Here is a 13,349-nt window from a genome sequence, read left to right as displayed (position 1 = left end):
AACAAACCAATATTGGTTTTGTCGAAAAAACACGTCGGTGAATTTTACGTCGCCGTCTTGTCGCTAGATAAAATCGCATTTCGCGTTTATTGCACAATGAATTGTAGCGTTTTATGTTAATAACCAGCGCATGTGGGCCGAGAATGTCGAAATACTGACTAATCTGGCCGTGGGTTGCCAACGGAAAAAAATGGCAATTTTAAATTATACACGCTACCCACATCGGGTACGGTATAAGTTCTTTATTAAACACTCCTAGGTTTTTAATTACTTAATTATTTATTTACTTTGGTCCTTTTCATTTGCTACGTTTTTTGCTCATGCTCTCGGTAAGTAATGATCACGTTATTTTTGTTAACGACTATTTTGTTTATTTGCTCATGATTAGCATTATTTTTGGCGATAGGTATTTAGCAAGTTTGTACTCATATCTCACGATAGAGATGTTTTTAGACTTCTGTATCATTAGTCAAACTTACCGAGTCTCTTTATATGGAACCTTACATGAGCGTCGATAGTTTAGCGTAAAATATGAGCCTAATTTTTAACAACGGTTACTGTCATTTGTGTTATTATTTTTTACTAATTTGGTTAAGCAGATGCTTTAAAATTTGAATTTATGGTGCCAGTATCTTATTAGTTTATAAATCAATTATAATAATTAATTCACGGTTAAAGGATCATCAATTTAAATGTACATTAAAATGTTGGCAGGTATGACTGTTCTTTGATAGCTAAATGTTACTTGGACTATTGACGGCCTACGTGGAATTATATTACGACGTATGTTATTTATTGTACTGGTATTTTCGTCATTTATCAATCAGATCGAAATAAAGTTGATATAAAGAGTGATTCAGATAGAAATTGTAATCTATGGACAAATACCATGCTGAAATTGCATTAATCCTAACGCAACAATCTATTTTGCAATGTGAAGTCGCATCAAGATTTTTTCCATTCATAACTCAACTCTCATTCATAAATTCTATGCAATTTACCAAATTGATACATCGAAAGTGATGCGAATAAAAATCGATTGCGGCTATCGAGGTGAAACCACTAGTGTCGAAAGCTTGGAACTGGCCACACGCCACCCACGATATATTCGTCCTCTTATTAAGATGTTATTATGTTTTCGAATCCATTGATGAAAGTTGTTTGTCCTGCCAACGTATTTTATTTGTGACCAGTCGATATGTTTGACAATCGACAAATGTATGTAAATCTTGGGTAATATGGATTGCTTATTGAGGTTGTCTTGGTAGGGTGTTCGTTTGAACTATAGTTCGGCCATTCAGAGAATGCGTTCCTGACACGTCGCGATTGAACTGACGACGTAACTTTGCAATGGCGTTGCAGTTACGATAAAAATATTTTTGCTGGTTGTTTACCGTTTTAACAATTGAGGAGCATTAAAACAACATTATTATATCAATAATCAATGAATGTTATTACGTCGTCAGTTCAATCGCGACGTGTCAGGAACGCATTCTCTGAATGGCCGAACTATAATACTGTTTGACAAAGACAACATTTCTGCAGAGAGTTGCAATATAGAATGATATTCTCAAATTAGGCTGACAGGTGACATATACCTATATCTTTTGTTTGCTAGTAACTGGTACTGACATTAATTTTCATTACATCTACTGCCTATTTTTATTTAAAAATAGAGATCACTTTCACATACACCTCTATCTACCGCTTACTAATTACCTGATCAAAAATCTAAATCAAACAGTTCGTCACTTCTTAAAGCAGACGGTTTGATCCTCTCCTAAGATATCCCAGTTCCCAGTTTTCCAAGCTATCTAAAATATCTGTTTATGTCAACACGCACCACCTACATTGGTCCTTACCTCTTAGGTGGGCAAATATTAAGTTTTACACCCCGCACGGTGTCATAAAATCTTTCGTATTATATGACGTTTATGTCATTGCTGACGCTGTGACGTTTTACTGCGGTTTCATACGAATTTTGTCGCCTTACAGTCTGGTCTGGTAGTTTGAAAAGGACTAGGTGTAGTTCAGTTTAAAAAGGAGCTTTCGTTAGAAATTGCAAGGGACTTTGATTGCTAGAGGTTTAGGAGAAAATTGTAATGTCAGTTGAGAATTGAAATAGCATAACATTTTCATTCAAATGATATTTCGTTCTTGATTTAAGTTTTGGAATCTATGTAAAATATATATTCAAATCAACATATCTCACTTCTCGTGTCTCTTCTCGTGTGTGTATTAAACTTGATCTGTATTTGCTTACGCAACGTCATTGGATTTTCCAAAGCTATCCACGTGTCGATAGTTTTGAATTACAATAACCAATATTAGTATAAGCTTACAAATACAAATGCACTACAAAGTGTTTCTGGGACAGAAACAGAATAAAACAAATTATTTTAGTGCCACCAATGGAGTGTAAAGGTTAAAAACAACGGGAATATCACTCGATATAATAAATCGAATATCGAATAAAAATAAATCGAAAAGAAAAATCAATAAAGCTACCTGCATGGGCGTTTCGGAGTTTCGATAAGTAGAAAGCGGCGCAGACGCAGGTCGCGACGATTTAATCAATCACGACGATATCGTTGTGGACTTGTGTTGACAAAACAATATGTTTTAATCTTATATTACTTGAGTTATATGCAAAATAATGTCAAAGTTATTCGCACTTCGTTTCAACATAAAAAAGATTTTATTAGTTTAATTGAAATTGGTGATCATATACCTACCCATACCTACTTAATCTTCTGGTACAAACATTTCACATTATTGAGTTATTTACCTTACTTCTCATAAATCCGCAAACATAATTAAAGCATCCAGATCTTCGTAAAACAGGTACCAAAATTCATTGATTATAATAAGTTGGTGTATGAAACTTAAAGAAAGATTTACAAAAAAATACTCATGAATGAGTTATATTTTAATAAGATCAAACTTGAAACTTAAGATCATGAGATGCTTAGACCAAATTTCGCTCACCTGACCATCCATTATTAAAATCAGCAGAACACTAAATCATATCAAGCGATATAATAAACAATCACTTCAAGAACCAGTTCCTCCCAGCCACAACAGTGTGACAGAATCCATGTTTTCCTATCTCATTACATATTTATATACGTGTAAAGTTCCTGCGCATACATTACTATGTAATTATTTAATTGCACTTGACTGTCCATTCATTATAGTAGATGTAAATACTGGTATTGTTGCATAGATTTGGTGACCCGGAACTGGTTTAAGACTGGGGGATTAAATAGTATTGTTTGTTTAAATACGTATGGTTTGATTGTCTATTTATGTTATTCTATGTGTATTAGTATTACACAGAAACGTTTGTATTTTGTCTAGATCTATTTCTAGAACATTAAACTTCTTTGACATAGCAACACTAGGTATTTTTATATCTATGTATTGAAAGCTACCTAAGGAACCGTTATTTGTAACGGAAGTAATTATAATAGTCTATAACTTGAGCTGGTAACAACTTATTTATAGCTATTTATATTTTTTAATGGAGCGTATTTGTAAAACAGAAAAATATTTATCGTGCAAGGACCAAACTTGCTACATTAGTGACCCGGAATTGCATACAAATATTCAAAGTAAAACTTAAAAGATCAACTGCATAATTCCTGTAATAATTCACTAATTACTTACTAATCTATCTGCAAACAGGTTTTATCAGTTACTTTATGGTGTCCAGATTGTCATTCAGCACCTACGTACTGTAATCGCTTATCGTTGATAATCATTTAGACAGATAGTGAAGTAGCCTGAGATTGTGTAACCATTCAGATTCCTCTAATATCCTGGATCTTAGCAAATGTTATGAGTTCTTTAATTTATGATGGGTGTAAAGGCCAGATCAACCGCTATATTATGGCACGGTAATGAGCAGAAAAAAATCTTTTGGTCTTCTTCTTATTCTTTGTCGTCACACTCTTGGCAGAGTGGTCGTGGTCATCATATCAGGGGTGGTAGCAACTGTAGCTCTCCTTGCGCATTTGTGAAGTGTCTACTTGCTCAAATAGTACTAAACGGCTCGGGAACGTTTCTAAACTGCCTGCAATTGCAGCATTACACTAGGTATAAGCCACAAGCCACATTAAATTTATAAAACAAACAAAGCAACATAATCTCACAACAAACCATTTAAATACCAAAGAAAAGTAGACAGCTGTAAAGTTGCCATGAAAATGTATAAAGCATTTAATTACGCAGTTTTTACAAATTCACCTTTTGTTTTTCAACTATCGCATGTTCAATAAGAACATACAATATTACATTCTGTAACGTGACAGGCAGACACATCAGCTGTGCCCCCCACGGTTGACAAGCAATAACTTAGGTAAATTGTCACCGATCTCAAGTAACTCAACTAATGAGTTTTACTGTCATTTGAATGCTGACTACAAATTGATGGAAGCTAAATAGTTGTCTGATATAAATGTTAATTGCTTTTATGTCACTTCTTTATTTGGTCGTTAGCGTTAATTTATTTGGTTTTGTTTGAGTTTAGATAGTAATGCAACTGATAGTCATTGAAAAGCAGCCTGCATTATCTGAAGTTAAAACATTTCTATGTTGCAGATGTTCAAATAAAAATAAACAAAAAATGCAGAGAAACATCTCATTACTTTCAAAACAAGTACCATTAATTCAAACCACCACTCAAATTAAAGTCAAAACTTCCAAAGCAAGTCCATACTACTCCAACGGTTTAAAAATATAAAAAAAGTGCACCAAACTTTTTGCAGCGTCCCTTCTAGTCCTCATTTAATTAATAGCTTACACAATCAACTTTCCTCGTTTCGCGGAAATAAGATTTCATGGCTAATTATCACTTTTGCGAGTAATATTTTTCCCGCCGACACTATACGTGTCAACGCCATAATTCACAGGTTAATAACACGCCGGCGGTCCGTCCACATTATTCTTACGCGAAGATGCGCAAGAGTTGCTATATATTAGCGTTTGGTGCAATTTTTGTAAATTAGCGAGTGGGGCAGATGCTTTTTTTGTACGTTGGAACAGATTTTTAGAGGAATAAATTATTAACGCGCTTGATAAAGTTTGTATAGAACGAGTTTCAAGCATGAGAAATTGAAAAGGTTCATTTTGATGAGCTTTCTCCAGGTTATCATAATTACAAATCTACTTAGCTGTTGAAAAGTCACTGCTACTGCAGTTTACTCCTTTCACAGGAATTTAGACACAGGATAAATATTGAGAATGTTAGTTTAACTTCTATCTGACTATGTTTACATCAAACAAGGTGCATCTCGCTATAGGCCGTGTCTCACACCGCATCGCAACGCAACCGTTCATTAACGTACGCGTTTCGGATAATTACGTACTGATAAACCAAGCAAATTGTTCGCGAATTATCTTCTCGGGGCGTGTGTGATGAATATCATCTTGTGTCCCAAAAATGCTTTTTTTCACTGACAAACTGTCACTGTAATTGCGTAGTGTTAATTATACAGTTATTTTGAAAGTTTTATGATGTATTCAATTTGTTCATCATTACGATGGGAGCTTGCGAACACCATGACATTAAACATATAATTGGTAGAAATTATTACCGAGTATTTATAATAGCTTTTGTTAAATCAGTATTGTGAATGCGCCTCTGGCTTACACAAGTTGAAAGCGCCGTCATTTCTGAGTAAATCAATACTCGCTTTATGTTGTAAGTGTTTAAAAAAATCTTTAAATTTTTCAATCATTGATTTACCAAGAGGATATCTGAATGATTTGAATCGGCAATTTAATTTAACTCCACTGCTTTACATTAACTTTTATTGCATCGAACGCCACGGTGAAGATAATAAATTCAATCTCCGTAATAACCGTACAATGTGACAGAAACTAAATAAAAATTTGTGATCGATACGTGTACCAATAAAATCTTTTCGCGAAACTGCAAGTAATGGTGGGCCAGCGTCAAAATTACGCGTCAATCATCGACTACTCGTCTCGGAACCAATTATAGTGACACGTTAAAAATCAGGTCGAAAAATCTCTACGTACTTAACGAACGTAAACATAGCTTATTCCCTGAAATTAAAGTTGAAAATGACTTTAGCATTGTCCATAGCCGCGAGTTGTTTGCCCGAAAATCATGATCTGATGTTCTTTATGTCCTCTGTTTACTTTAAACCTGCCCATGTTAATTATCGCATCCAATTTAATTTTATGCACTCTCCTGCTTTTGTCCTGTTCTAAAGTTGCTTGTTTAAAAGAGAGGTGATACATATAAATCGACAATGTAAAATTTTACGATATAATCGCGGGGAATTCAACGGTTCGCTTCGGTGTGAATGTGTGATACAAAGCGTGAACTGTTCGTACGTAGCGGACATTTTCGCCTTTGTTTCGGAATTTAAAGCTGTTTAAAATCATTTGTGTCAGCGTTTAATTTTCAGTTATCGTATGAATTTCAGTATTGTAAATTAATTGGGTAGTCATGTTTTGTCGTTGACAGTTTTAAAGAGGAATTGAATGACTGAAGGGTTTTTGTGACATTAGCTTATCAATCTGTTATTTATAAAGGCATCAAGCATGGATCTCTCAGCTTGCTCAATTACCTTAGGTATTATTTAATTCAAAACATATTCAGTTCCTGTATAACACTTTAAATAACGAACCATATCTCCTCATAACTGGCCGCCACCATTTAATCATAGACCACGTTTCTATACCCATTTAACTCTTTTAAGGCAACACAATTTAAACGAAAATTACTGCTACCCTATCCATTGTTACCTTTACCCTAGATCCTTACAATCTATTATTCACGTAAGAATTATCCCCGTTGAAAATACTATTAAATCAGGCATACAAGCGAAATGTAGAATGGTAGTAATAAATAACAATACAATATTTAGGTGTAGTTACAAATCGTGTCGCTGTGTCGTCCGACGCTTTGTCGTGTCGCGTCGTGTTGCGTAGCTTTGTTGCGCGTCTATAGCGGCACTTATGATGATGAATGTACGCGGACATATTGTGCGCGCTGTGTGGTTGGTACTGGCTGCATAGAAATTGTAACACTAGTGCGTGGACACGGGTTTGAACGTGGGCGCTTTATTTTTATTATAAATAAAATAAATAAATATTTAATAGGATTTGTTTAGTATGGATTATGTTTAGAATCGTAATTATTTTTGACATCAACGTCGGATATAATATAACAACCGACTTTATAGTTCTGACGGCGCCTACTCTATAAATAAATAGTGTTGAAATAATTACAAATATTACAAATACTCCGACATAATTATTAAAATGATTTAAAATAATCAACACGCCACCTGATATCGTTGGTAAAGATTTATGTAAAACTTGTTTACTAAGTAAAGTGCACGTGACAGATTCATGAATGACATTCTTTAGTTGCTAATGCAAGTTTATGAATGAGCCGCAAACAAAGGGATATAAAACAAAGACTATTTGCAATCGCAATAATTTTATTTTATCGTAAGATGATCTGGTTGATTATTGTTTGTTTATATTTTATTCTAGACGATAGTATTATTAAACGTTTATAATACTTATCAATATGTAATATTCGTGTGAAAGTACCTCTATCCATTCTGCTTGGGAAAACCCTATTACCCGAACATTTTATTTGGTGTGCAAGCTGTCCTAATGCAGCCTTTCGAAATATATCGGTTGTGTCGTTCACAATCACATTAAATTAAATGCGTTAATATACTGGTTAATATTGTGTCGATTAACACAAAGAAAAAAGAAAAAGAAATAGGTAACTTTTTTAAACAAAGTAAATAGAATAAAAACACCATATAAATGTCAGTCATTACAAACAACTGAAATTCTCCCTTGAAAACTGACAACTATCAACTGATAAAAACATTCTATACTCCTAACTTTATCTCTGCTTTACACATGATGTTGTAAAGTATAAAAATGAAAAATGACTCCTGTGGTTAAACCACTGAATGGATTAGGTTCATCATCATCATCATCATCATCATCTCAGCCATAGGACGTCCACTGCTGAATATAGGCCTCCCCCTTTGATCTCCACAGATACCTGTTGGAAGCGACCTGCATCCAGCGTCTTCCGGAGACCTTTATAAGGTCGTCTGTCCACGATTAGGTTATTTTTTTACAATTCTCCTTAGAACATCATAAAGTATATGCGATAGTGTGATTGTAAACGACACACCCTGTATAAAATAATTGTTTAACCAAAAAAGTTATCGTGGCAACAAAAATATAAAACAGACAGTTTTTTCCTCTATTTTTAAATCATTCATAGATTTTTATGTCAACGCTACGCCACGTGTGAATAGTTTTTTTTTAAATAGCATTGGACAATGTGTTTTGGAGGTGTCCAGACATTGTCCAAAATGCGTTCATCATTCAGCCTATAGGTACGGACGGACGGTGTTATGCAATAACAGACTTAACATATTTCATCCTAAGACTTAATATTATTTACATTCTAAAATTAGACTTAAAATAAGCGACAGAAATAAATAAAACTTTTTTACAAATACTGTTATTGTATACTAATGGCCGGAAATGGACGCAGACTTATAAGTCATCTAATCTAGAAGCGAATAAAGCAATTAATATACAATTACATATGTAGGTATGTAATTTCGTATTCTTTACGATATCCTGTGCGCTTTAATTGAATAAACTCCATTCAACTAACACGATTTATGTTCACTTAAATTACTTGTACTATTAAAAAAATATGTGGCAAAATTACGTTATTTTCCATTGAAATTCTCTTGTAAATAGATTCGAATTAATTAAATAGAAACAACGTGTTGATCATTGTGCTTATAATAGTACGTTTCTTTGCAGCTGTCTTTATACTTTTAGCTCACAACAAAGTGGTGCCTCAAATTAATAGATTTTATGCAGAAATATTCAAATTGGTAGCAAGTGACTCTTATGTCTTGGAACACATGTCTCGTGTTTGTGACTAAACATTAAGCCACGCCCATTTTATGATAAAAAATGTCGGTAAATTGCATGCTTTCGTTCTACGTGGATGTATAAATATTGATAAGGTAGCCTATGCTATAGCGATTTTGAGTGACGCGGTTATACTTTTTTTTTTTTTTTATTGGACTATGAAAACAGTGAAAATTATTGCAATACTAGGACAAAAATATAACACATCAAGCAGCCAATACATATTTTTCCATTATTGAAATCATTACTCTATGACTAAAAATCTGTGCGACCATTCTTACTGTAAAAAAGTCGCAAGTGTGCGCTTGTTCTTAGATGCCTACTTCGATATGCAGTCGATGCTAATCGACGCTGCCAAGTACTTGATATCGATATTATTTTTATTCAATATTCTAAGATCAGGAATCGCACCAATTAACGATTGGTTCCTTAAAAACGTGCCAGTATATCGATAAAGAAATTACTTGTTTAATTGAAACCATTTAAACTATACTTGTTATTTTTTGAGTTTAAGGGAGTAACTAGAATGATAACCAAACCCTTACCATCCGTGAAATTGTCGCCTATTGTTCAAAATGGCGATTTGGCAATTGACATAGTTTGTTAAACATAACAAAAATATTTTTTGAAAATATGCGCATGGATTTTTCCTTACTTTTGTTCTTCAGTTAGTCAATTTCGACATATTTACATATTTTTTACATTACTGAGAAAAAGTACATTAATACCACTTTCAATGAGTTTATCACCCATGAGAAAGTGAGTCAATTATACTGTCATTTCTACCACGATGATAGATGCGTTTCTAGTTAAACTGTGGCTAAACTGAACACTTAAATAGACTAGCGTAGGTTCCTAAATGTCAGGTTAACAACTTCTTACTTACCAATACACACGTTAGTGGTAGAATTACGCATTCAAGTTGTGGTCATTATTTGTTATCAATTAAGGAAATTATTTGTTGATAGGCTACAGTTGTAGAACAAAATAACTTAAGCGACATTTTTTAAAATAAAAATATTGAATTAAAACATTTTTGGATTTATAAAATGTTTATAAATAGGTATCTACATATGTATTTATATTGTAATAATATGTATTAATGTTATATTCTTTTATATTTTCAGGTCAGTATACAACTTTGTTCTTCATAAAAGGTCGGTTAGCATGAGTGTGTGGTGTGTAGATGTGTGTAAATTATTTATCGATAGTATATTTAACGAATTTTATATCATATATGTATGAGTTTAATTTTTGAGTGAGAAAAATATATTGCAATGTTTCTTGGTTCTGTATAGGTAGACATTCGACACAGTTTCTTGATCGCGGTTCACGATTCGCAGGTAGTTTTGATAAGGTATTTTTCACTAATGTATCAAATACTACACTTATTTTTGCTTTACTACTATTCTGACAGTTCATCTAGTTGTTGAAGTACATAAACAATGAGAAATAACACTCACTCGAACTTCGTAAATAAACATCAAGCTACTGAAAAATAGCCACTACCCCTCATCATCAGTATTTTCCCACCTACTTAAAACTAGTACAATCTGCACTTAAACTATGCTAACCGTCTTAAACAATGTCACATAGTATTCAAACAATGTAGTTGAGCCACTTAATTTCTGCAGCAGTATCACACACTATTTTCTCATGTCCCTCGGCCTATTTCCCTCCAATTAGGATAAAATGGCGGGTATTTAAAATGCGTCGGTAATGGCGGCGCCTGCGCTTGCGCAGATCAAGGCTCGCCAATTACTCCGTTATCTGGGTCGCGGTGGCGACGTGTGCCACGCTGATTTAGTGCGTTTGTACTATTATGGGTATGGGGTTTGGAGAAATTTAAGTTTTTCTGGGGAGTATGAGCCTACACTTTCTTTGCGTTTGTGGTGAAATGATGAGGAGATTGTTCGACTAAAGCAATGACATAAGATGATGTTTTTTACTTTACTCAGAGGCAATCTCATGAGATGAGCTCCTTAATTAATTCTGTTAGATGTATTTCTCGGATTAGGTTTAAAATATTAAGTTAGAGAAAAGTTAATGAGTATTCTAGTTCGTTATAACAAAATAACGTTTATGCGTAGGTTTGTGCATTGATGCATTGATACGGTGCATTGATACGGTCAGCAAACTGCTTTCTCACTACACTGTATTCAAATTGATTTCCAAAATAAATTTCGCATGTTTCCAAACGCTTATTTCAATTCATAATAGACCCTAATTTGTTTCGTCGACCCTTACTGGGTTGTACCCATTATATCTGACATTCTGATTAATATTTATATTTTCAATAAATCCATACTTAACTGAATAAAATGCGCACTACTTGTGTGTGTTCATCCGATATTTTCGTGACTTGCTTCAATAAAACAAGCAATATACTGATTGAAGTTACTTTATTAACGTTATGTGTTAAATTTATTGTTTAAGAAGAGGATTAATTAATGGTATGGCCGAATTAAACATGGAATGAATGGGACTTTATAGCGCATGTTAAGTTTTATTGAAACGATTTTTGTTTTAAATTATTTATTGGTATTTTTTTGGTAAGCGATTGTAATATGAGCGGTTTTGGTTGGTAATCGAAAGTCGTAATTGTATGTCATCTACTACCGATGCCTTTTGATGGGCAAAATTGAAGTCTTATACTAGGTCACCTTTTGTTGCACTAAATATGAAGCGTTGTCTAATCCGTCTTCTGTTCTTTGGTTATTTTATTTAACTGCATTTCGGCTATGTGTGCATTTTGTTTCTTTTCACAGAATCTTTCTATTGCTGTCATCTTTTGTTTATTGTGTGTGTACTAATAAATATACATAACCAAACTGTTTTCTTGTGTTTTTATTTTTACCTATCCTTCCTTTTACTTTAAATTAGAACTAGAATACTATTGCATGTATTAATATTTATAACAGAATATTTAACAAATAATATGATAATGTCAGTTGTTTCACGAGAACTACGCCGTAGCGCGAACGTAGACAAATGCTACGAAACTTTCGCCTACGACTTTCGTCTACTTGGATAGTTTTACTCTGTGAATAATGTAGTACAATAATAAAATGGGATTTCGCTAAACTTGTGTAAAAGTTGACATAGTGCCTTGCTTATGGGGAAAATAATTAAGCTTATTTAAAAACAAATAATTGATAAAAAAAACCATAGTCTTGTGTCCTTTATTTTATTGTTCAAATTGGATAACAACTGGCATATTCAATGTAAAAAAACTGCTCAATTCTAATTGTTGAATTTAATATTGAATGATCTGTGGTTATGGCAATAAGTTCAGATTTTGCTTCTTCTGAATTATTCTAACTTTGGATGGATTGCAATCTAACAAACCTCTTTAATACTTGTATAACAGGACTTTCTGATTTTCTTTGCTTGTCTAACTATTAACATTTACTTTCTATTTGTCCCTCACAGGACCTGGAATCTGACATAAAGAAGAAAATTGCTAAGGTAAGTACTCTCTTTTTTTGATATACTACTGTTATTTTTTTCTACTTGCCTTTTCTTGAAAACTATATACAATGTTTCTTAAGTACAATTAGTCAAGAAAGTTGTCTAGGAGGTCTTATAGAGCAAGGGACAAAATTAGCAAGAACAATATCGGTGAAGCACAACTCCCTTTTACTCAATAAATAATAATTTTGGGTATAAGCAACTCATAACCATCAGAAAGGCTTTTTCTTAAGAAAAATAATATTAATAATTTATATGTATGTACGTCCTTAAATATCCCAGAATTTTCTTGTTTACAATATCCACAGTAAAAAAATAAAATAAGATTTAAAACGAAATTACTTACATTTTAACGGGCATACCAGTTTAACTGTGTCGGTAATTTTACGAAGCTTACTTGTGAATCATAGTTGTTTACATTCTTACTTCCACTACAGAGTGACATCACGTTCGAGAAAAGTTAAACTATAAGAATAACTCCATATGAAGAGATTTGCACACACGTTTACGTATCGCACAGCTTTTGTTGTATGATTGGTACACTAGAGTGAATAGATACATATGTTTCCTTGTACCTAAAAATGTATAGCCAGATTTTTTTCTTTCTTTTCAAAGTCCTGTTGACCCTGTCTAGTTAGCTAAATACATCTTTGTGCCTGCAATAGATTCACGTCAATAGGAATTGAACTCAAGACCTCTGACCGACGCGACTCCTAACTAGGACTGTCAGACATTTTTAATTATTTTTAGTGACTGTTGCAAACTAACAATTGGATGACGTTGTTTCAGAAAACCATAAAAATGTTATAATTATTGTCTTGTGCAAGACATCTAATTGTAATACATGTCCAAATAAGATTGTCCATAAAAGAGATTGAAAGATAAAGTACTTACAAAACTGTTCCTATTCA

General features: G+C 33.3%; 1 protein-coding gene across 2 annotated transcripts in view; it reads left to right on the top strand.

Annotated features, from left to right (window-relative positions):
- Positions 1 to 13,349, top strand: part of LOC124633726 (serum response factor homolog) — a 221,768-nt gene that overhangs the window by 52,074 nt on the left and 156,345 nt on the right. The window contains exon 3 of one of the 2 annotated variants that reach the window (XM_047169039.1): positions 12,400 to 12,435. The exons of the other annotated variant lie outside the window; for it this stretch is intronic. Coding sequence (XP_047024995.1) covers positions 12,400 to 12,435 — 36 coding nt within the window. The remainder of the gene's footprint in view (positions 1 to 12,399; positions 12,436 to 13,349) is intronic. 2 annotated transcript variants of the gene reach the window in all.

Source organism: Helicoverpa zea, chromosome 10 (assembly GCF_022581195.2).
Source record: "Helicoverpa zea isolate HzStark_Cry1AcR chromosome 10, ilHelZeax1.1, whole genome shotgun sequence".
NCBI lineage: Eukaryota > Metazoa > Arthropoda > Insecta > Lepidoptera > Noctuidae > Helicoverpa > Helicoverpa zea.
The sequence above is the reverse complement of the archived record's forward strand: the minus strand, read 5'-3'. Positions and strand labels throughout refer to the sequence as shown.